This window comes from Patella vulgata, chromosome 5, assembly GCF_932274485.2.
Source record: "Patella vulgata chromosome 5, xgPatVulg1.2, whole genome shotgun sequence".
Lineage (NCBI taxonomy): Eukaryota > Metazoa > Mollusca > Gastropoda > Patellidae > Patella > Patella vulgata.
Genome location: NC_065883.2, coordinates 61,098,726 through 61,124,351, shown reverse-complemented (window position 1 = coordinate 61,124,351; position 25,626 = coordinate 61,098,726). Strand labels below are relative to the sequence as shown.

General features: G+C 32.7%; 2 protein-coding genes across 2 annotated transcripts; one reads left to right on the top strand and one right to left on the bottom strand.

Moving 5' to 3' along the window:
• Window positions 1–226: 226 nt before the first annotated feature.
• Window positions 227–1,131, bottom strand: LOC126821991 (ATP synthase subunit O, mitochondrial). Its single transcript, XM_050550696.2, has one exon. It carries the CDS (start codon window positions 1,054–1,056, stop codon window positions 424–426), a length of 633 nt encoding a protein of 210 aa, XP_050406653.1. The 5' UTR covers window positions 1,057–1,131; the 3' UTR covers window positions 227–423.
• Window positions 1,132–1,221: 90 nt separating this feature from the next.
• On the top strand, window positions 1,222–25,180 carry LOC126821987 (kelch-like protein 18). Its single transcript, XM_050550691.1, has 11 exons — window positions 1,222–1,344; window positions 3,596–3,726; window positions 4,244–4,384; window positions 5,590–5,788; window positions 6,222–6,382; window positions 6,739–6,875; window positions 7,474–7,581; window positions 7,929–8,043; window positions 9,208–9,312; window positions 21,396–21,507; window positions 22,091–25,180. The coding sequence occupies exons 1-11, from the start codon at window positions 1,237–1,239 to the stop codon at window positions 22,478–22,480; spliced, it is 1,707 nt and encodes a 568-aa protein (XP_050406648.1). The 5' UTR covers window positions 1,222–1,236; the 3' UTR covers window positions 22,481–25,180.
• Window positions 25,181–25,626: the final 446 nt, after the last annotated feature.

Sequence of the window (25,626 nt, the reverse complement as noted above, 5' to 3'; positions counted from 1 at the left end):
TGGGACAATAAACTGAGGTCCTGTGTACATATTGGCAATTAGAATTCTATATGAGTAGGCTGTAGCGTCACTGTCCAGGCAAAAATTTCCCTAATACTCTAGCACACTATATATTGCGCAAGCCCGTCTTCCTTAGCCCAGTTGGAGTAGAACTGTACGATGTTAAACTCTATTACATTTCCGTTTCCATCAAATTCTACATATATCTCAATTTTTAACAATGTGGTTGTCCATAATGTAGTAACCGTAACTATTTATTGAAAACATCAAAATGCTATTTCAAATATAAATTAAATTTCCATCTAATACATGTTATGAAATTTACAGAAATAGTTAACGGGATAGATTATTGTCCCATTTTGTTTACATGTTATTAATCTACAGCACTTCACAGTTGTCAGTCTTTTTATTATGATAAAAGTTCTATACAGCTTGCTTAATTAGTGAAGTGTAGGTTTTAACTTTTGATGCTATAGACATATCTATATATTTATCTCCAATAGTCACCAGCATACCACCAATAAGAGAGGGATCCACATTCATTTCCAATTGAATAGACTCTCCTTTCTTTAAAAATCCCTGTAGGGTTGTCAGGACTTCTTTCTTGCTGGCATTATCAAGAGGCTTGGCGGTTGTTACTACACACTGAACTTCTCCACGATGGGCAGACATGAGCTTTTCAAAAGCCGAAACTACTCCATTTATTTTTTTTATTCTTCCATTTTCAGCCAGAACAGCAAGTAAATTACTGGTTAAGCTGGAATACTTGAGCTTTGCAGATATCTTTTCTATGGTAGCTTTTTTCTCTGTCCTCTTTAAAGATGGGTCATTACAGAAGTCCGCAAACTTGGCATCAGTTTTTAATAGAGACCCCAAAGCTTTTAATTCACCTTCCACTGCATCTAATTTCTTTTCCTTTGTGGCAGCAGAATACAAAGCATGTGCATATCTACCTTCAATACCAAATATCTGAATAGGCGCCTGAACAATTTGTCCTTTCCTTGCTACTGTTGTACTAAATTGTCGAACGAAATGCGAAAGCTTCAGTGAAGCCATTTTGACCAATGTCAATGATTGTTACCGACAAGGACAGCGGAAACGTGCGTACCGGAAACGTGAAGCGCTGTGTAAGGGGAGATAAATTAATTGTCAGTTTTCTTTCTCGATTGACCAGCCTTAATAATTTGTTAATAAAAGTGACAGCTTGACAATCAAGTACAAATCACAACAACAAGGATGGCGGATGATGTAGTTGTTTTTTGTAAAGAAGATTTGCCTTCGCTCGCATTTTCTTCCATTGCCGATATTAGAAGGCAAGGAAAGCTTTGTGATGTGACATTAAAGGTGAATAGTGCAGTAAACAGAATTAGTTCAGAAAAATTCCCAAACCAGTTGGTCCCATTAAAATAATATGTTGTCTAAGAATAAGAAAGATTAGCAACATTGATTGAACAACAATCAATTCACTTGTAAATTAATTACTGTCTGAACCGTCGTAAATTTTAAAAGCCATTGCACAATTTAATATTTCAATGAATAAAAAAGTTCTCTCTTGAAAAATTTGACTATTTACTTGTAATTTCAGCTGAGTGGAGACAACATGACTTTCGTCACGTGTTTGGCAAAACCAATGAAGTTGCTCGGGTTGGTTAAACTTTGACCGATCCACATGTTGCAATCAAAACAAAGCGCAACCCATTTTGATATCTTGAGTTTGGGCAACGAAAAATATCAAACTAAGGCAATTACATAGGAGATTTGTATTGAAACCATTGCACGGATACTCATAAAAATAAAGTCATAAAAGTCATATAAACTAAAACTTTCCTATCATCTTTTATATTATAAATAATTTAACAATCAACATAAAGTTCATGTCTGGCATATCTGAGTGCATTGTCAATTTGATAGCATTCTTTCAATCTAATAATAACCGTTTCAATAACATCTAAAAGCGTGTTGCGGCAGACCCTGACAGTGCCTATTGGGTGTGTTTATGATGCTAAGAAGCCCGTAAGGAGCGCAACATTACTTCCAGATTCGACAGTTTTGACCAAAGTGTCACAAGGGCAACCATTCACAGTGTATTTCTTCCAATGTCTATGTAGTTTGTTTTCTCCGCAGGTTTGCTTTTGCATCTAGTGATGTCCTCCTGCATTTACTATTAAAGGAGCTAAACCTTTCCGTAACATTCTCATTGTTTTTGTGCCGCATTGTGAAAATTCTCCCATCCTTGTCTCTAATCAAATAATTAAAACAATATAATTCTAACGGGAAAGCTATAAACTTTGCATAGATTTTATTAGAATGTAAAAGACGGTAACAAAGTAAAGGAAATTTAGGAATACACTTGAATTGTCGTAAAAGTACCGAAAAACGTTTCGATGTAGTATGCTGTCACTCCTTTATACAAAATGATATCCCTCAAAGAGTGATGTAATCAGCTTCCAATTTGATATTGCTCGAATTTAAAGTTTGTGGAATTTCAATTTTTCAAGAGAGAACTTTTTTTACTCTGGGGTATTTAGCCGTGCAATGGATTTTATTAAACGCGATTTGATTCCAAACACACAGCTAAGTTTATAATAACCAAAGTTAAGTAGTTTGTACATAATCAATGAAATCTGTTTAAAATTTATGATGGTTCAGACAGTAGTAGTAGACCTACTAGTAATCATAATGATGCTAATGTTATTGTCTTAGTACCAGTAATCCTAGACCTTTTTTCGTGTGTCTTCCTATGCTTTACTTAGAAGGGCTCGGTTTAAATATCGTTGTTTACCATCAGCAGAATGGGTCATAAAATCTTCTTGGGCAAGCTTTATCCACTAATTCTTCCCATTATTTATTAAATATTTTGCTCTTCTGAAGTTATCTGGACGCAATATTTTTATGCCAAAGAAAGTAAAATAAAAATTGTAGGCAAAAGAAGAATATTGTCACACAAAATTGCTTATTGAATTTATACTGAATCCAGCTGTTGCTTATTTCTGTTTACACTGTATATGAAATTCCATATTTGATTAAGCATTATCTAGCTAAATACTGTGTTCTTTACACTGGTGCAATATTGCCATAAATCCATTTACCCAAATGATATCCGGAGCCAAGGTGGCTAGGTGGTTAAGACGCTGGTTAGCTAGCCTGGAGGTCGGGTATTCGATCCCTGCATTGGCCGAAAAAGTTCATCGGGATTTTCCGAGGTGGTTTCCTCTTGTCAGTGGTGCATAACGGAGGGCCTGACAAGGACAGCTGTCTAGCCCTTCGGATGATACAAAAAACCGAGGTCCTGTGTATACATTGAAATGCACGTAAAAGATCCCTTGGCAGTTGGAATTCGATATAAGAGTAGGCGATAGTGCCGCTTCCCGGCAAAATTTCCCTCATAGCACACTGATTGGCGTATGCCCGTCTTCATTAGCCCAGTATAAGAGCAGAACAGTAGGACGTTAAACCCTATTTCATTTCCAAATGATATCCAATAGATATAAAAATACAACATAGATGGTTGTTGCTTTTATTGTTATAAGTAGCTAAATGTAAATGCCGCTCAAGTATTATATATCCTCATAGAGATATACTTTGGTTCTTTCAGGTAGAAGATCAAAGGTTCTCTGCACATAGAATTGTTCTGGCTGCCAGTATTCCATATTTCAATGCAATGTTTACAAATGATATGGTGGAATCGAAGAAAGATGAAATATGTATGCAAGGAATTGAACCAAGGTTTGCAAAAAATTCTTTGTTGTCCAGATACAAAACGTCTTTCTGTATAAATATGACACATCTTTTACTTTGTTTAAAACTATATTCATCTTTCTTTTAATTCTTCTCTTCAAGAATTTATATACCACATGTAATATTATCCTGGATAATCTAGAGGGAGTTAAAGCTGGGTACTAAATGTATAATCTGATCTCATTGTCTGCTCAAAGTATACTTGAGTAGCTGTTCTGTTTGATACATAAATCCATTTGTTAACTAACTGCATTGGTTGTTTGAAAATGAAAAAAAAAGAAAAGATTTTTTGCAAAGTCGAACATATCCAGGGGATGTAGGTTTTGTGTATACCATTGATAGCATGTTAAAGATACCCCAACAGTTGGAAGTTGAATTACATGTAAGAGTTGTTGTCTGAACAACATTTCCCACATATTCCTATCTTCATTAGCCATGTGGGTACAGAAAATTAAATTATGTTAAACCCCATTTCATTCATTTATGTATTATGTATGTATTTTAGTGCTTTAGAATCGCTTGTAAATTTTGCGTATGATGGAAGACTACAGATTGAAGCAAACAATGTTCAGTCCTTACTTATAGCTGCAAGTTTTCTTCATCTACAATGTGTTAAAGAAGCATGTTGCAATTTTCTTAAAGACAGGTAGGAAAGATATTTTTTGCTCTTCACTGGTCTTGATAAATAAATGGTCATGCATGTCTTGTGACATGTATGTTTTGTTTCAAATTTCAAAAGCTTTAATGCATGTTCTCGAAACACTGAAATCCCTTTTGATGCAACCAATAAATAAATGACTTTATTAAACAATTGTATTTCAAATGGTTATATTCCCATCACCACTAAGATACGTTTTCATCTAGGCTTTCCCATAATCCACCATGATATTCAGCCCTGTATACCAAAAGAAATATTTTGATTAGTCAAGATGTTCATATAATCTGAACATCGTTTTTATAGGATATTAATTATGAAAGCTATGTATGTACAGGTATGATATGGCTATATGATCCAAAAAAAATAGGGGGGTTGGATGGCCGAATGGTTAGCACGTGCGTGCTGTATCATAAGACCTGTCATTGAGTCAACTGGCGTGGTTTCGAATCCCTGGTTGTACGTGACAAGGAGTAGGGTCGCCTGTCCAACCTCGTGGGTTTTCTCCGGGTCCTCCGGTTTCCTCCCACTGCTAAAGACCCCTACGCGCAAGCGAATTATTGAAATAAAATTAAACCATATGTTAGTCCCGAAATGACCTAGTTTATGTCGAGTGGACGTTAAACCCCATTTCTCTCTCTCTCTCTCTCTCTCTCTCCAAAAAAAATACCTATGCTTACGGTTACCTGATCGACCCTATTTCTTTTTAGCCCAAATCGCCGATCCTGAAATTTTTTCCTCCTCATTTCCAAGGTTCTATAACAACTCGGTCTTGGTGTGGTTTTCTGCAGACGAAATTCCAAATTTTCTGTATTTACAACAGTGAATTTCAAAAACCATACCCAATAATTAAGCAAGAAATGCTAGGAAATAAAGACAAGGAACATGTAGAATAAACGTAATATCGTATTTAAAATGAGGCACCAAAGGCTATAGAATAGAAGTATCGATGTAGGTTATTAAACAATTATTTGTATTAGTTCAATTCAATCCAACAAGCACAACAAATAGAAATTTCTTTTTGTATGACTGACTAAAACTCATTTTTCTTACCAAGTATCCGTAAACACAGGTATTTTTTTCTTGGCCTATTCTAACAGCTGTATGCCTAGTTTTAGTAAGGTGGGTCTTAGTGTGGAAACCAAGTGTGTTGTATTGAAGTCCGGAACATTTTCTTATGGTTCCTTTTGTTGTAGGTTACATCCACAGAATTGTTTAGGTGTAAGATCTTTTGCCGATCAGTATATGTGTACGAATCTTGTAGAGGCGGCTAATAAATATTTGCAAAATAATTATAAGCAAGTTTCATTGACGGAAGAATTTATGAACTTAACTAAAACAGAATTTTTAGACATTGTATCAAGAGATGAACTTAACGTGAGCAATGAAGAACAAGTAAGTAAAATAAGATTATAGATTGATTGAGGCTTATTAGAGTTAAAATTAAAGTTTCTAAACTTTCTTGAATACAGTTTACAAGATGATTTTTTTGAGTTTTATTCTTTAATGTTTACTGGCAATTGGTTCCAAAAGTGAGGTGCAGCAGAACTGAAACTTTTATCACCAAATTGTTTTCGCAGTATATGACTGAACACGCCTGAAAAACTCATTTATTTCTAGTACTTTGCATATTTGAAATATATATATTTATTAGATTTTAAAGTTTATGTCTGTAAAATATGCCTATTTGTGTCATAAATGCTATTGACCTGAATTGGCTAGTCTTAGAAATAAGTTGGAAGGTAACCATTGAGATGATATCAAAATGGGCTTGAAGGTAACTAATAGTACACTAATGACTTTAATATTTTTTTTTATCTGTATCTAGGTATTTGAATCTGCTTTGGATTGGGTAAAGAAAGATTTAAAAGAAAGAAAAGAACATTTCCCAGAAGTATTAGTTAGGCTTAGATTACCATTATTAACACCTCAATATTTAACTGATAGAGTAGCTACTGAAGAACTTGTCAAAAGCTGTTTAAAATGCAGGTAAATTAAAATTTGTAGACTTATTTTGAAAAATTGATAATTTTGGTTACTAGATGGTTTATCCAAGATCATGGTAGTAATTGTTAAAATTTTCTCCCAATAAATTCTATTTTAATTTTTTTTTTTTTAATTCATTGTCAAAATTAAAAAGCTTGCAAATTTACAACACCTGATAACATGGAGAAAATTTTTTCTTGAGGGTTTGTAAAGAATATTTTGAAATGTTCCTGTTGATGAAGTCAGTCCTATTGCAAATTGGAATCACCTACTTTACTAAGACTTGATTTTCTCAAGTTCACGAAGTTTAGGTCAATTCCAATTGAATTTTAGGATATTTATTAATGTTTTATTTTCAGGGATTTATTAGATGAAGCTAGAGATTACCATCTAATGCCAGAAAGACGTCCATTACTGCAGACATTTAAAACTAAACCACGATGCTGTACTGATGTACCTGGTATGATATATGCCGTAGGTGGCCTAACTTCATCAGGTTGGCAACTTTTTTTTTTATATACCCCATCAGACCTCTGGCAGACCTGTACATTTTCGAAATTAACCCTGTGGTACTTTGTACATGTAAATACTGACTACCTGGTTCTGTGAAAAAAGTGATATATTCTACATTGAGATTTATAGCTCATTTTAAAAGCTGCCCGAAACTATGACACCTTAGTCCGACTCACCCTACTCACAGAACTAGTATGCAGTTTGGAGCTATTCAGATAACTTCAGCAGATTGAGGCACTAAAGGGGTGTAGTAGGTGCGAGTTGTCCAAGGCTGAAACAGTAGTCTGAACCTTCTGACTGTTCCCTAACTTTTTTAAAAAAAGATGTCCAACAGTTATAGTCAGAAAAAAAAAGCATAATTTTAGAAGATGGAGATTTTTTGAGTCGCTTCAAGTTCAACACATCAAAAACAATAAGCCATGTACATATTGAGAAAGCTGAATTATTTTGCATGTTTTTTTAAATTGACTACAATTTTTATGGAAAAACTCTCAACTCAAAGACAAAACTGCACCTGCCTTATGTGCCTGGATCATTTGACGTACATTTGTGCAATAATAAGTTTTATCTTTATTTAACAGGAGAATCATTGAGTACCGTAGAAAGATATGATCCTATACTTGATAGATGGAAAATAGCAGAAGCTATGAGTACTATGAGAAGTCGGGTTGGTGTAGCAGTATTAGATGGTATGTAAGCAATTGCTGTTATAGGAAGTCACTACTTGAGGCAAGAGTTAAAGTTGCCACACTGACAGTTTTCATCACATTTATTTAGTTCTTGTTTCTTTTTATCCAACTTTAATTAATCATTGATTGAGAAGTTTCATTAAATTAGGTCTTCTAGTTTTACATTTAACAAACTGTGGCTAATTCACAATTAATTTTAACAGTTATTTGTATTGTAGGTTTTTATTGGCTAGTACACTATTCTCACTACCCAATCAGCAGTGTGTACAAAAGTTTCAATTGAGGAAGTTAATTTACTCTTATCTACCATGACTACCATGACAGTGTATATATAAGTTTATTTTCAGGTAAACTATATGCAATAGGTGGTAATGATGGTGCCGAAAGATTGAATACAGTAGAAGTTTTTGAACCAGAGAAAAAACAATGGAGGAAGGTTGCTCCTATGAATTGTAAAAGAAGGTAAGAAAGTAAAATACTGTTTAAAGATAAAACAACAGAAAAAATTCATGAAGCAAGCACGCATAATTGTAGCTTAGTTTGGATGAGATTTTGAGAATGAAACTGTAATCAACAGGCTTAGAAATTCACAAGCTACAATTCAAATGATCTATTTCATTTTTCGGAAGTTGATAATACTCTTTTAGAGTAACTGCCTTCGTTTATCCAGTGAATGACTTGATAATTAAATCGCAACAGTAACCTATTATGGAGAATATCATGGGATTATATCACTGTGCACAGTATGTCAAGGTACATGTACAAGGTGTCAGCCACTTAATTAAGAAGCTCATCACAAACTCTTGATTACAGAGTGGGTTAGAAAGAAGAATACTAATAGCCTTCCACAGAGTACACGCCAGTTTTATATTCTGAAATATATCCCTGACTTTTTCTATAAGAAGGCTCTTGCTATAATTATTATAGATATTCTATATTGATATGATTCCATTAATCCATGGTCAATTTTGGGGATTGGGGGGTTAGATAGCCAAATGGTCGCTTGTCCACTCTAGTGGGTTTTCTTCGGGTCCTCTGGTTTTCTCCAACTGCTAAAGACCCTTATGCTCAAGCAAATCATTGAAATAAAATTGAACCATGTTAGTCCCAAAATGACCTAGTTTGTGTCGAGTGAACGTTAAACCCGGTCTCCTCTCTTTTGGGGATTGATAATAGTTACTGGTACTGGTAATCCAAATTCTGGGTGTTCGCCTAGCAGTACAGATTTTTGTTTTCTGGGTAACACATAAAACCCGATTACCTCCCTTACATCTGAACGCAATATCAACCACCAAAACTGATAAATTTATGTGTATCACCCTACCGATAGTCCGATACCTTTATGCAGGCCTATAAAATGGGATATACAGAGATAAGGCATCTTATTTCAGGACAGGAAAAATGTACAATCATAATTATATCTTTATTTTGTTTCGTCTTCATTGTTCTGATTTTATATGCTTCATTAGATCTGAAAGATGTTGCTGTTCAGATGATATATGGCTGCATGAACCTTTAGTGAGTTTATTAATAGATCAGTGGTTCATACTGCTGCATTTTCATTAATACTGAATATAGGAAAAAGGTTTATTACAAGGTTTAACTCTTAATTTATTATTGTTTCAGTGCTCAAGGCGCCGCTGCATTAAATGGTCAGTTATATGTATGTGGTGGATATGATGGGGTTTCATCATTAAAATCTGTAGAAATATATGATCCTAAAACAGATGTGTAAGTACATCCATTCATAATCATTGACTCTGGAACTGCCCAAGGTCCCAGAGACACCATCCTTCAAATACATGGACAAATGGCACCCACTGTCAACGGAACCCTTACATACATTTGTTTTAATTGCATGTTAGCCAGTGAAATATAGGATGCCATGAAAACTTTCACACATTGGTCTCATTTTAAACTTATTAAACTATACCCAATAAGCTCTTGAGTTATAGAGCCAAACCTCTTAGATGTCGGTCAAAATAAAGTTGTTTTGGCATTGGGCATGAAAATATTTCTATCTCAACTTGTACCTATAAGTTCTGGACCTATAAGTTTAGATGTAGACAAGTGTTAACTTAGATAAGAAGTTCAACACATCAGGCTTAAATAATTCCATCCTCAAATCAGATTAGATTACAGTTTGATTTCTTGTTTTTTTTTACACAATCTGATTAAAACACAGATCCTATTTCGTTTCGTTTTTTATAGTTCAAAATTTTATTTTACTTGTCTTTACTATACTAGGATCTGGAAGAGTTCTTATATAACCTGCGTTCTGGATGATGTGAGGGATTAGCCAATCGAAGGGTCTGTTACAGGGAGTTGAAGGCGTGAGGTTCACAGAACTGTGGGTAACCCACTAAAAACATCAATGCCAATTGGTTAATCAAATTTCTGACGTTATAGGGTCAAAAGCTGCATGTATGACCTCTGACATGACCTCCCACTACAACTGGTCAGATCTTCATGTAGTGTAGGCCATTGAAAGTATAACAAAACCGAAACAAAATGTAGATCTGTATTTTAATCAGATTGCTTTTTACACAACATTGTAATCTAACCATACTCTGCCAATGAGGAGAGTTCTGTTTGTATCTGCCTATCGTACTATAACTATATTTATCACCCAATAAATACATTCTACAGTAGATATCGCTTGTGTGATATATTTCATAATCTAGGAGATATCGCTTTACATGAATTTGATTGGTCAGTTGAAAGGAACTACTTTTTTTATTTCCAAAGAACAGTTCATTTCTTATTTAAAGTAATTTTTTTTTATCAAAAATGAACTATTGTTTTTCAATTGACTTTGATGGAGACACTGGGTCAATATAAAGGACTTTGCAATGGTTGAATTGCTGTCAAAAAATGATGTATCACTACGCCATAATGTTCAGTAAAAGTTAAATCTACAGCAAACAATTATATTTATCTATTTGTGTATGTAAGAAGGGATTGGGTGATAAATAAAATCTCCTACTCATCTTTTTTGACTTTATCAACTTGTGTTGATATTTTTTGATATCAAAAAAGACTGGTAGGAGATTCTCTATATATCCATCAGAATTAATCACTTGTTTTAAAATTCTCATAATTTACCATAAAGTGTAGCCCTTTATTTCCAAACAGACAATTTGATTGTCCAAAATGCTGAGCACTAACTCCAAAGAAAATATGTCAGATGTCAAAATAGTATAATATAAAAAACACACAACACTTCGATTGAGCGTTTGACTCCATTATTGTGAGGTCGCATGCCTTCAGCTTCTTTAGTTTCCTGTCACCTCTAAAGAGCTGTGACTGTCACACATTATTGAAGAACTGTTGCATCCATATTTTGTTTCTATAGATGGTGTGTTTGTCAGGTTTTGTCTGTTTGCTTGTCTGTTTTGTGTGTGTAGTGCGATCATTCTAGTAGATTATCAGAAATCTTTGTTTTCTTCTGACATAATATCTTAGCCTACCTACATGTACACAACGTTTTAAAGGGACGTTTAGATCTTTTGGATTATTGTATCTTTTTAATGTGGTTATAGTCAATACTTGATGAATAAAACAAATATTATACTAAATCAATTCGGTAGTAGCTTAGAAAAAGGCATTATTATATGCCCATATGGAAATGTCATTGTATATTGTCATGACCCCCTCATTCATACACAATTGATGCACAGCATTTAAGTTTATGAAAGAACGGAGTTTATTGATTTCAATTTTTTCCAATAATTACTGTCAAAAGTTATGGCCCAGTCTTACATCAGCAGGACTGTCGGTAATTTTTCACAGTTGATTAGCAGCACTGCTAATCAAAAAGTCCAATTTTGCCAAATTTGATTAGCAAAGCCTAACCAATTTTTAAATTGGTTAGCAGTTTTTCAGTTTCAACATAAAACAACCCAAATAACTAGATATTACTTTAATTATGATTAGATTTCATTCTCCCAATTTTTTTTAGCACTGCCACATGTAGTTGTGACAGTTTGTGAATGTGATGTAAACTTTTGGTTAGGTCTTATGTCTGAAGCCAATTCTTGGCAGTGTCTTCCGATGCCCCACTCATTTTAATTGTTACTTCTTCGTTACTTTAGAAATCTTCGTTAGAAAACAATTTCGTCTTCTTTTTATCGTGTATTACTATTTTTGTTCAATCGGGCGCACATCGATTAACTAGACAAACCGCAATAATATATTACGGGAATTCTTACTTTGATTTATCATTTTACAATACGTTAACACGTATTTATTTTTTTTATATTTTATTTACAATACGTGGGGGATACACTGGATTTACTGCTTTCAAAATGCATACTGATATAATTACTTGAAATTGACATGACTCGCAACGTGAGTGGTACTACTTGATTCCCTATTTCCGGTTTAATAGTCCCTATTCATAGAGTTATGTCCCTGTATTATATTCATTGATATTTTATTATGAATTCAGTCTGGGTAGTCCGAGAAGAAAATGTCACACGGAGAATTCAGTTTTGTTTATAAAATTTTATTTGACATTTTATACACGTTGAAAGTGTTGAGAAAGCCTCCTAGTATTCAAACTGTGGATAATCTTTCTGTCAATATCCATAATGGCAGGCATATTAATGATTCGCAGTTACTGCGAATCAAAAACGTTAGATTTTAATTTTTGATTAGCAACGGACAAAATATGTATCGCAAATTGCGCTGCGATACAGGTTGTCGGCAGCCCTGTACATCAGGAATATTTCCATTGCTATATAATGTCCTCAAGATTGACAGACCAGTCTTGAACCTGTTATTCATCTCCCAAATTGTTGAAAATGGCACAAATCAATGATCACAGTTCTTCGTTGTCTCTCATAATCTTTTGGACTAGTTTCATTTAGCATACAGAAACAGCAATTATTTTTGTGCTGAATAATTTGCTCTTCGTTGAGGATTTTAAACTGTTGTCCATGACACATTCAACATCGTGGATCACCATATTCTGCCAAGAAGACTTTATCAGTGCTTCCACAAATACCAGTATGGCCTTGCTCTGGGTTTCTTTTTATCTTACTGACAGATGACAGATGGATCAACAATTAAAGCTGAGTCTAATTTATATAGCTTGATTGTGGGGTGGCCCAGGGATCCATTCTCAAACCAATATTGTTTATACTGTACACAAGATGTCTGGGTGCTTGATATCCAGTCTCGAAATAAGTGTTTTAGTTGTATCTAAAGTACCTGACATTTTGAACTTTATGCCGAACATGTATTAATAATATAAAAAAAAACACTGTCAAATCTGTGTCTGAGAAAATAACAACTACCATGGAGACGGTGTCTGACAAAGCCTGAATTGGTGCCCGACAATATCTGTGATAGTTGCCTTATAGTTTATACCCAGTTTTGTTTGATTTCAATCACTTCTTGTATGCTGATGATGCCACTTACGACTCTCTTCTAGTGTCTTGTTTTTTTGTGATTCCAGTATTGAGTTTGTAGGAAACATCCATCATCTATTAATTGCTGTGTTTAGAATATCTGGACATTAAATCACATACAAATAATTTTAGGGAGGCAAGTTGCTAACTCAGTATCAAAACTATCATCCACAGTCTTCGACATTGCAAACATGACTTATTGGTCAATTTTAATCAACATGGATGTTGTTATCTTACCGTGAAAAGATGGGCTTCTGATATCCAATATTTAAGACAAAATGAAAATTTTAAAATTGGCACATGTATTGTGTGTCAGAATGCTTTCGAGTGCCATTTGTAATGAAGCGACTCGATGAACGAGACTAAACATTTCCCAAAGGAGAATATGGTGTAGACTAGAATAACTAGGCACCAAAGACTGCCATTCAATTTGGACTTTTCGCATATTTTGCCAAATCATTTTATATACATTCATATTACATTTGTGTCCATTTCTAGTTGCCAAAGAGGTTTAGCTCCTTTAAGATAAATATGCCAGAATCATTATAAAAACATCTACATGTAATGCTTGTTTCTACATTGGTTACAGAACCTACAGAGGCTCAGAACAAATTTAAAATTTTGTTGTTGGTCTATCAGTCTCAGATTCATCTTCTTCATATATACATTCAGAGAATAAATTATCACTAGTTACACCATCTACTAGATTAAAATTCTTTTGTGATAAAACTTTCAGTATACAGTCTTCTATTCATTAATTTCATTATTTTTATTAAGACAAATTTTTCTCATTATGTCTAAAGTCGCAAGGAATTGTTTTATATATGAAAAAATATGTTGAAAAAGGGTAAAATATAATTTTTGCTGTTATTTTCAAATTGTAAAAAAATGACATCCTACTCTAAACAAAAAATAGGAGATTTTGACCCCTTCCCCCCAACCCCATTGCATATGTCAGGCAAGGACAAATAATCAGTTTTATAAGTTAAAACATTTTAACATTGGTTTTTTAGATTCTCATGCCTTGGCAAAAATCTTCATGAATGAATTACTAAGAAAATAAAAATCCACCTCTTCAACAAGGCAGTATAATTATGAAAATAAAAGTACACACAATTTAACTTATGTATGTTATTTTATAATACTTATTATAAGCAATATATGTGTTTTTTTGTGCTATTAATATTGATAAATACCAATATGGTATATTGGAAGAAAAGTTAATAAACTTTTAACAGTAAAATTTATTTCAAATAAGAACATATGCTACATCTGAATTCAATAAGAAATGTCTAATGTGTCATTCAGTTTATTTTGATTTAAAATTCGCAAACAGTTTAAAGATATATGTAAATATATAGTTTATAAATGATGCCGTGACGGTAAAACTTAAACATTATTAAGAATCATTAAAAAATAGATTTGCAGTTATTTTAAACATATCTAAGATATATGCCACTTAAAGAATATCTAAGATATAGTCTTCATCTTTCTTTTAAGCTGTACAGCAACTAGCATTTGAAACAAATTTGTGGAATAACTATTATAGAACATTTAATGAAACAATTTGAGCAGCATTATCACCTTATTAAACATACATTATGCAAGAGCTAAATCTGCCTATTTCTTTAGGCCTAAAATGTTTTCTAAATTATTAATTAGACATTAGTTAACTTATCCAGGCCATAATCAACTCTTGATGGCATCGGATTTCTCCGATATTAAACAGTTCAGCCATATTTTGATTTAAGCTAAAAATGGAGGAGCGAGACTTAGCTTTGAACAACCAGTACGGTGGTTGAAATTATTGCACACGTCTTGTTAAACCTTCAAAGGCTAATATCTCCGCTTGCAATAGAGTAATTTGAATGAAATTTTCAAATTATTCATTTTACACAATCAATTTTCGAACTATTATAGCAGGAATGGCTATCTCTTTTCTAAATCTTACATAATGTATCTTTAAAACAGAAAGTTGATTTTCTATAGCCATGTAGAAATGAAGACTATGATGTTCCAAATTTTATGACATTTTGATGTTTTTAATGTACCATTATTTAGGTATGGCCAAAACAAAGGAGAAGAGATAATGAATGGAATAAGAATATGTGGATTTGTGTAGATCTAAAAATTTCCAAGATTGTTTGTTGTAAATAAGCTATTCTTATTATGATGGATAAGTATATCATGGATCAGTTCAAACTTCAAAGCTCTATATCATTTGAACTCTTTACAGTTATGGCTCAGTGCTAAAATCAATTTTTGACAGCTCACTTAATGAAATAAACATATTTAGGTATTAACAACTATAAATATGATTTATTCTATCCAATAAACAAAGCTTATGGAATTTCTTAAATCTGTGAAATTGAAATGCTGAAGTGTAACAAACTGTTACAGATACTAACGCAAGATTACCTCTGTTGCATGGTTAAAGTGTTTTAAAACAAGTATGAGCAGGTCATTTAGATTAGATGTGTTTTGTTTACATCAGCCGTAGTAATATAATCTAGTCCAGGCAGAATTCTGACTGTTTACTTATTTTTTGCCACTGCATAATACTATATTTGCATGCATTTATACCAAATATGAATTATTTTTTACACAGATATACTTCAAACTTCTTTATTAGTTATATACCAATAGGAATTTAACCTTTCAGCATTTGGTACAGTTCCTTGAAGAAAATTAGAGAAAAATAATATATAGGTACTGGTACATCCCTGGACATACAGAAACAGTCCGAAACTGCTGTTTCTGAGACCACCTAAAACCACTTTCCATATTATAGGACCGTTCACTAGTTTGTGTGGGTGCCACAGCTGTGCATATGACAGAGTGATCTAAGGAGACCTAGTTAGCCCAGTCTCAGGTTGTCTTAAGTGCTAACGGGTTAATTTATAGAAAATAAAAAATTAATTTCAGGGTTGCATTGATCAGTGATCAAGCGACCAAGAAACATTTCCGGAGAGTCAGTTTGCAAGTGTAAATGTAAACTTACTTAAAGAAGCATTATATAAGAGTTGCATATTGCAGGTGTTTTTTTCTGGCTTAAGTGTTGTATAAATTATTATTTAAACATATATTAAGCCCATAATCAAATCTCTGGGCCATCTGATCGGTTAACTCTGATTTTAAGTACATGTAGATTAGAACAATGTGGCCATTTAAGAGTTTGATGATAAAATAGATAATCGAGACTAAGTCACGATTGCCAAGTACCATTACTGCAAAAATAAGCAATCTACGCTTTACTTTGTCAAAACTTTAAAAACTCATAGCTTCACACAGAATAAATTAAATTGTAACATGGATGGGAAATCTTCCTTTGTTCTTTTCGTTGAATAAGCAGATTGTTTTCCCTCTAGTAGATTGGGTGGAGCTTAACCGTGGAATAACTAGACATGTTCAATGTTATTGCACACTTTTGCTGGTTTACACTAGTTTTAGTAGAAATCATATAAAAAAGGTGGGTTGGGTTTTCTGTGCAATAACAATAAGCATGTTGAGCAGTTGTCAATGTTACAAGTCATTTATAGCACGCTTCATTCATTAACAGGTTTAACCCCTTGGCCTTTGGCCTCTGGTTAAACCTGTTAACTCATGAAAGCCGTGCTATTTAAAATATAACTTGACTGAAATTTGTATCAAATAATATGGAATCGCTTGTCAAGAGTTGCTGGTACTTAAGTCATGCTTAAAAACTGCCAGTGATATGTAAATTTATGGAAACAGTTACTGTTATTGCTTAGACTTATTGACTAGACTAGGTTTAAAGGATACAAGTCTTGAAATCAATATCATCCACAGTCTTTGACATTGCAAACACGACTTATTGGTCAATTTAAATCAAGATTGATGTTATTATCTTACCGTGAAAAGATGGGCTTCTGGTATCTAATATTTAAGACACAATGAAAATTTTAAACTTTGCACGCGAATTGTGTGCCAGAATGCTTACGAGCACCATTTATAATGAGCGACTCGATGAATGAGGCTAAATATATCCTATACAAGAGAATACTACCAGTGTAGACTGGATTAACCAGACACCAAAGACTGCCATTCAATTTGGACTCTTGGCGTATTTCGCGAACATAACTGGTTAGAAATGACAGTAAAACAGAAACGATTAAATGTTAATCAATTTATACAGCTCCTTTAACACCATTGTTTGATAAAAACTAGAAAAGCCTATTGAAAACTTCGATCAGTAGTAAACAGTAATTGTATTCCATATCTTGTGTATTTCCAGTTCAATTATTAAATGCCCTTGAATTAAGATATCGGTATGTAAAATCTGAACAAAGTATGGATAAATTTATTACCACTCAGACTCAGACTGTCACTAGCTCTTGATATGACTATATTATACTGTTAATAAATCATTAAAATTTAAATGTTAAATTTATTATCCCCCAGGCTAGCTCTTTACATAACTATATTTTTAATACTGTTAATAAATCAGTAAAATTTAAATGTTAAATTTATTATCCCCCAGGCTAGCTCTTTACATAACTATATTTTTAATACTGTTAATAAATCAGTAAAATTTAAATGTTTTCAAATGTTTATTACCCATCAGACTAGCTTTTTACATGTCTATAATTTAAATACTAGATATATTTATTACCCCTCAGACTAGCTTTTTACATTTCTATAATTTAAATACTGTTAATAGTGTTAATAAGTCAGTAAAATGTTAAATTTATTACCCTTAGACTAGCTCTTTACATGACTATATTTTATATACTGTTAAAATAAGTAAAATTTAAATGTTTCCAAATGTTTATTAATATTACCTATCAGACTAGTTCTTTATATAACTATATTTTAAATACCATTAATAAATCATTGAAATTTAAATGTTTTCAAAAGAAATTGATTGATCTTTTCAGTATGGATATATATCTAAACTTTAGGAAAAAAATATTAAAAGATTTGAGATATCTTTCTTTGCAAAGAGAATTTTGACTTTGATTTACATTATATTTTTATTGACCCTAAACAGTTTTTTTTTTTACTTTATTACACAGAAATAGATATTGTTGAACAATAATTAATAGATATTTTTCAGCCTGACTGCTTCTATATTAAACCATAATATTAAGCCATATTATAAATATAGCAACAGCTGTATTTAAAGGATTAACTCCTTGTGAGGGAAAAAAAGTATCAACCGAAGTGGTAATGGAAATTTTTTTTTCTCTAGTCGCTAGACCTGTTATTGACAGGTGCAGAAAGAATATGCCACCTAATCACTCCTTAGATTGGCTGTGGGCATATTGGGTCTGGAATGGTTGACCTAAAACATTGTTGTGAGAGCCTGTTCCTCCAATTATATTTGACCAAGGAATTGAACAGACTCAGCTTTGGTCATTTTGAGACAAATATATGGAAATTTTCATTTCTGTGCAATGCGAGGGGAACAGTTTTGCCTTGAGTGCAGTGTTTTCACTTACTTTTTGTTTAATTAAAACATGTGTGCTTATGGCTAACAGCTAGGCTACTGATTTTATTGGACGATGTTTCGAAGAGTATTCTCTCAAAGTTATCAAGCTTTATAATATTGAGAGAATACTCTTCCAAAGGTCGCCTAATAAAATTAGTAGCCTAGCTGTTTTCCATAAGCACATGTGTTATAGTTTATTACTCTGCCTTGTTACTAAATGCCACTAAAAGATTATGCTAATTAGTTGTGCACCAATTTGTACTCTGTTTGACCTCTCGTTTTCATTCTCTCCAAACTACTGAACTAAATCTAGCATTTGAGAATAACTAGGGTCGTATGAGTAAACTATCAATCCATCTCTTATACTTGACTAGGAATAGGAAATGAAATGAAATGAAATGAAATGAAATGAAATGGGGTTTAACGTCCTACTGTTTTGCTCCGAACTGGGCTAATGAAGACGGGCATGTCATACAGTGTGCTATTACGGAAATTGTGCCTGGACAGCGACACTATGGCCTACTCTTATATCGAATTCCAACTGTCAAGGGATCTTTTACCTGCACACCAATGTTTACACAGGACCTTGGTTTTTTGTGCCATCCGAAAAACTAGACAGCTGTCCTTGTCAGGCCCTCCCTCCTGCATTATTGACAAGGGGGAACCACGCAGATGAACTTTCTCGGCCAATGCGGGGATCGAACACCCGACCTCCTGGCTAGTGAGCATGCATCTTACCTACTTAGCCACCGTGACCCCGACTAGGAATAGTGTTGCATGACTAATCCTGTAGGTTTATTCAGCATTCTGTTGTTACCTCGTAGTGTTAAAGACAAGCATTTTATTGTAAAATCTATCATATATTAGTACTGATATGACCTAGATTGTAAATATAAAAGCTTGTCATAGTTAAAATTATTGATTAGTTTTCTGAAAAGTTGAAAGTATGCAACTTTTAAGCGCCTTAACTAAAGAGAGAATTGCCTTCGTCTATAGGCCTACTGCCATCGTATATCTGGCTTATAAGTTTCAGAATAACTCTTTCACATGACTGGCATTGATCAAAAAAAAAAAATGTTTAAGTGCCTTACGGCCTTTTAACTAAAGCAAAAATTAAAATGACTATAACTTCAGTTTGGCTTTTTTGTTTCTTATTTTACCTGCATCTTTACTGCCTTCATATTTCAGAATAAGTTTTTGACATGACTGGCATTGATCAAAAAAAATTTATATGGTTTGGTTGTACTAGATGACCTAAATGTAGACTAATATATATCTTTTTTTTTTTTAATAAAAAGTGTGTACGGATATAAAATTAGGATTATATTGACCAATAATCAATTGACATAAAGAAGTTTATATAGTCCATCTGTGTATTTTCTATGTTCCTACAATGAAGTCTGATATCATTGTATATTTTTTATATAGTTTATTAGGTTATTTATTGATTAGAAGAAACCCAAATTAAAGGAAAATTTCATAGATTAACGCAGTTCAAAAGTTAATTTTGGAACTTTTCATAATTGTCATTCAAGTAGTATGACTTTCTGCATGTCAGTTATCATATTGTCGTCACCCCTGTCTGTCTACATATACCTGTCCAACTGTCGGTTTGTCTTGTAAATTCTTTATTTAGAGTTTTATTGAGATTTTATTTTAAAATCTACTGGGATTGTTAGCAACATCCTTGTAGGAGGGAGCCTAATGAAATCAAAGGCGCATATTGGATTTGTAGATCTCATGTACCCGTCACCAAAACTTTATAAACACTATGCAGACTTGTTATAAAGAGAACGATTTTTCACTGAGTTACTACTATAAACCTTTTTATTCTTTTGTCAGCAATTTTTTGTGCTTGATCCCTTTGACAAATCTACTGTTTATTCTGGAATTTTAGAACTAACTTTCTTTTGTGTTTTTTTTATAATATCTGTGCCATGTATTTTTACTTTGACAAGAATTCCTACTTGCCTTTTTTATGTTGAGTCTCGGTGTTTACTTTATTAGAGATTTCAGACTTGTAAAATATATGCATTAAAGTCGCAGTCATATTTTTGTAATTTATACAAGAGCCACAGTGACACTGGCTCACTTACCAGGAGGACCCAGGTTCAACCCTGTATAGTATGACCACATTCTATATGCCTCAAGTCCTGTGCATGATCTGTGTCAATCCTCTACAGATCATCAGTCAATGATCAATCAGCAGAGACTTGGTTGCCCTTTCGATGAAAAGAATTATCATGTAGGCAAACTAATATTTAATATAAAACATAACTGTTTCATTAATATTAGAAACCTTTTGTTGGATTTGCCGATGTTCGTCCGATGTGGTCATACTATAGACCAAAATTGCCCAACAAATTGGCCACTCCGCATCTGATTTTAATGAATCTTAAAATATATGTTTATATCCCAAAGATATTGATTCCTTTTCATAATCGCTCAGATCAGACCGTAGCTTCCTGGATTATGGCCCTTGACTGTACGAAAAATCACATTTTTAGCTTATGGACCCTCTAGAGATCACAATTGTTATCTGATTTAAAAAAACCCATTCAATTATAACACTGTTAAACCATCATGATGCACGAGCTCGAATTTCAAAACTGCCAGACAAAATGGCTGCTCCATGAACACAAATAGTGTAAAAGTATGTAATAACAAGGTTGTGGACCCTGTAGAGGTCACAATTTTTATCAGATTTTCGTAAAATATATGTTTATATCCCAAAGATCTCTATTTCTTTTGATACTTGAGCATATCAAACCGTAACTTCCTGGATTATGGCCCCTGATTGAAAGTTAAATCGGTTTGTTTTTTTTTTTTTTTTTTTGCTTTTTCTCTGTCCATATTTTGCAAATTATGGGCGTATCTTGCATAGCAACCACTTGTTTATTGAATGAATTAACTATTTTTTATTTATTTTTTTTTCTCATTTATGACAGGTGGGCCATGATTACACAGATGCAGAAATTACGCAGTGCTGCTGGCCTGGCAGTTTTACACGGGGAAATTTATGCGTGTGGGGGTCATGACGGATTATCTATATATGACTCAGTAAGTATAAGACATAGATACTCAGTTCCTGTCGCACACACCTGTCGTAATGTAAACACAAATATATATTAGAAGTTGTTTAAGGTATCGAAATACAAAGTAAACTTCAGGTTTTTATTTAGTTTATTGTATTGACAGAACAATTATTGGAAGCTATTAAGAGTGTAATATTATACTTTTCATGGATTTATTTATAATGACATTCCTGTTTTTCTTGTTTCTTATGACATTTAAATGTAAACTACTATACACCAATATGGCAGACAAAAAAAAAATCAACTTTCAAAATTAAGCTGGTGTAGACAAAATTACTATTTAATTTAGGTTAGATTTAGATAAAGAGCTGGCCATTCTTGCTATAATAGTTCAAAAATAGATAATGAAAAATGAATACATTGAAATTTTCAGTCAAATTACGTGTTTTTAACAATATAATCTCAATTGTCAAGTAACATCTATGTTAGTTTCAAAGTTCTGCATTGACAAGAGATTAAACTTCATCCCCTTTCATTGTTTTATTCCATTTTGTTTTTTTAAGGTACAGTTTTATAATCTTGCTATTTTATTCTGTTTCATTTTTAAGGTTGAGCTTTATAACACAGCTAAAGGAACGTGGCAGACAGTTGCACCTATGCAATCAAAAAGATGTCGTCTTGGGGTAGCAGCATTAAACGGTAAACTGTATGCAGCTGGAGGGTATGATGGCTCAGTATTTCTACGAACCGTAGAATGTTACGACCCAGCAGAAAATAAATGGAAGTTTGTCACATCCATGAGTAGGAAGAGAAGTCGTGTTTCATTGGTTGCTACATATGGTAGACTGTATGCTATTGGAGGATATGATGGAATAACTAATTTGAATTCTGTTGAGTATTACGATCCTATAACCGATACATGGAAATTTGCAAAATTTATGTCAGCCCATGAAGGAGGAGTAGGAGTGGGTGTTATACCCTTAGAAGAATCAGGATAAAGAATAAATGAATATGCAGAACAAACACAGGGAGACCAGTTGTTATGTCACAGAATGCGACAATCTCTTACAATTTTACAAATGAGAAAGGAATTTTGGTGATTGCGAACATCAGTTGCCAATCGTTCTTTTTCAAGCTTAACACTATAGCATTAAGTTGAGCATAAACACTAAATAAAAATGCTACAATTTCTTACAATTTTACAAATGAGAAAGGAATTTCAGTGATTGCGAACATGCTATTCTCAGTTGCCAATCATACTTTTCAAGCCTAACACTATAGCATGAAGTTGAGCATAAACACTCTAAATAAAATCAATAGCAGGATCTTTTTCATCAAGATTAAATGTTTAGTGTTGCAAAAATGTTCATACTGGTATCTACTTAAAGTATACAATCAGGATCACAAATTTATGTAATGTGTAAATATTTGCACTATAATATTAAGAACGTTGTAATTGTTGTTTTAATAATTATTGATAAATAACTCAAGTATATATTTAATTGGTTTGTAAATTAAAATAGATAATTATTAATAAGTACTTGGTTCACCATATAATTAATTATAACTAATCCATTGATGTTAAAATATTGGTATATATTTCACTTAGTGCCAATCAATTTGAGCCAAGATGTCAAAAAAAGTTTGAGCTACTAGCTTGATGGGAGGCACTCATCATCAAAGTTCATATCCCAGTGTTTATCTTAGTACTGATTTCAAATTTGTAAAATATATGCATTAAAATCCCAGCAATTCGGATATCCAGCCAGATTTCTCTTGCCACAGTGGCACTGGATAACTAACTAGGCGTTCCCAGGTTGCACCCCGCTGTTGGTTGAGAATGTTCCTCCAAATTAGTTTCCTTATGGTTTAAGCCCTCTTCAGTAGCCCTGTTGGTGCTATAACCCAGGTCACCAGTAGAATCCAAGGCTTATTTTCAACCTTGGCAGAGCCATACTTTATTTAAATATTAAATTTTGGTATCAAGTTTAGAAGAAGATTGAAAAGAAATATGTTATAGATAATTGTTAATCAGAATAAATTTAGTAAAACTAGAGTAAAAATCTGAATGTAATAGTTTAAAATCTGAATATAATAGTTTAAAATCTGAATATAATAGTTTAAAATCTGAATATAATAGTTTAAAATCTGAACATATTAACATAAATTCTGAATATGAACAAATTTAAAATCTGAATATCTAGGAAGTTGAGAAATGAATATAAAGTTGTAGATTTATATTGAATTAAAATCGGAATATATAGTAATTTATAATTGAAATGTATATCAAGTTAAAATATGAAATTAAATTTGCTAAAGTATTATATGAAAACTTGTTAAAAGTCCTAGTCAGTTGGGGGTTGTTTCTTTTTTGTCTCATTTGTGATAAATATGTTTATTGTAATATTTGTGTTGTGATATAAGTTATTATTAATATCAATCTCATCAGCTATTATCAACTTCTTAATGTGCTTTCTAAACAAAATCTGCAATAATGTTTTTCATTGATAATGCCACTATGTTAGTTTATGGTGTCATTTTTTTACTTCTCAGACTTGTTAATAGGATAGTACTAATATCATGGTTATATTTTTTGTTACAAAAAAATGAAACTAGTATTAAATAATATGTTTATAAGTTTATGAAAATTTTCTTTATTAGTTTACATTTTGTCTCTATTTGAACATTGGGAATGGGGCCAAGACAATTTTAACATTCCCAATTCAAACAAGAGTTGTATATATTTATTTTTTAACATGGAGTTCAGCATCAAAAGTGAAATAAAACCCACATGACAATTTCTTTTGTTATTGGATTGATCATGTTAAAGTGTTGAATGAAAAAAATTTTCAGAACATTTTTGAATTGAAAAATTTAAAAAATGTTTTTCAAAACTTTTGAATATGAAATTATTTTTCAAAACTTTATGAATGAAAAATTATTTTACAAAACATGAATGAAAATTTTTTTTACGAAACTTTTGGAATGAAAAATTAATCTTCAATACTTTTATTGTATCTTGAAAACTTTATGAAATATTGTTTTATGTTCTTATATATTTTATTTGTGTTAAATATTTTAAAATGTTTAAAGATTGTGGAATATTAACCTTAAAGATACATTATGGAAGATTCGATAACGAGTTGGCAGTTCTCACTGTTAAAAACTAGATAACGTAAAGGCAATTTGCTGAAAATTTCAGTCAGATTGATCCACTATGAACCCAGAACTAAGTGAATGAAATTTCCGCCTAGCCTGTTCATCATTACTAAAGTCAGTACGATAAACAGCATAGTCTCAATTAAATGGGATTATCCATTTAATCGTTAAATCGAGAAGGAAAGTTATGCAGTAAATCGGCTCACAATCCACTTAAGATCGCAGGCTAGCGATGCCATCTAGAGTTGATTATGGTCTGGATAAGTTAATTAATGTCTAATTAATAATTTAGATAACATTTCAGGCCTAAAGAAAGACCTGCAATACACAGATTTAGCTCTGGCATAATGTATGTTTAATTTGATCATGTTGTTATTAATTTAATAAAGATTTGAACACATAATGAACCTATATTATAAACAAAAAACATGGAAAACCTTTACAGATAAATGTCATGTGGTATGTTAAAGATGGATGCATATTAACATTTGTGTATGTATTTTTCTATGTAAATAGTGCAATAAAGTTGATCAATTTTATTATATATTTTTTTATACCCAACATTGAAATGTGGTTGTCTGTTGTCGCAGCCACCCCGCCCATCGTGTATAATTGCTTATGGAGCTCTAAATGCTCAAGTTATTATCCCACTGACTTAAATCGAAACTTAGAAATGCAAAGGGAGCAGGAAATATGTAAGTCTTACCAAAAACAAAGCAAAGTTAAACATCACCTACAACCCAAGATGAACCGTAATGGGCAGCTAGGAGCTAACAGGCATGAAATCGCCATCTGTCCTCGGCTCCTATCCAGAGCAAAATGTGGCTAAAGCATCCAAATTATGACAACCTTCGTTGACGCTTTTTTTTTGTTTGTCGGATGACAAATTCAATTTGATCAGTAGTAGCGCCTTTGGGGTTTTCGATAAAGTGAACTTGATTATAAAAAATATCAATTAGAATTATGGTATAAATAGCAACCCCAC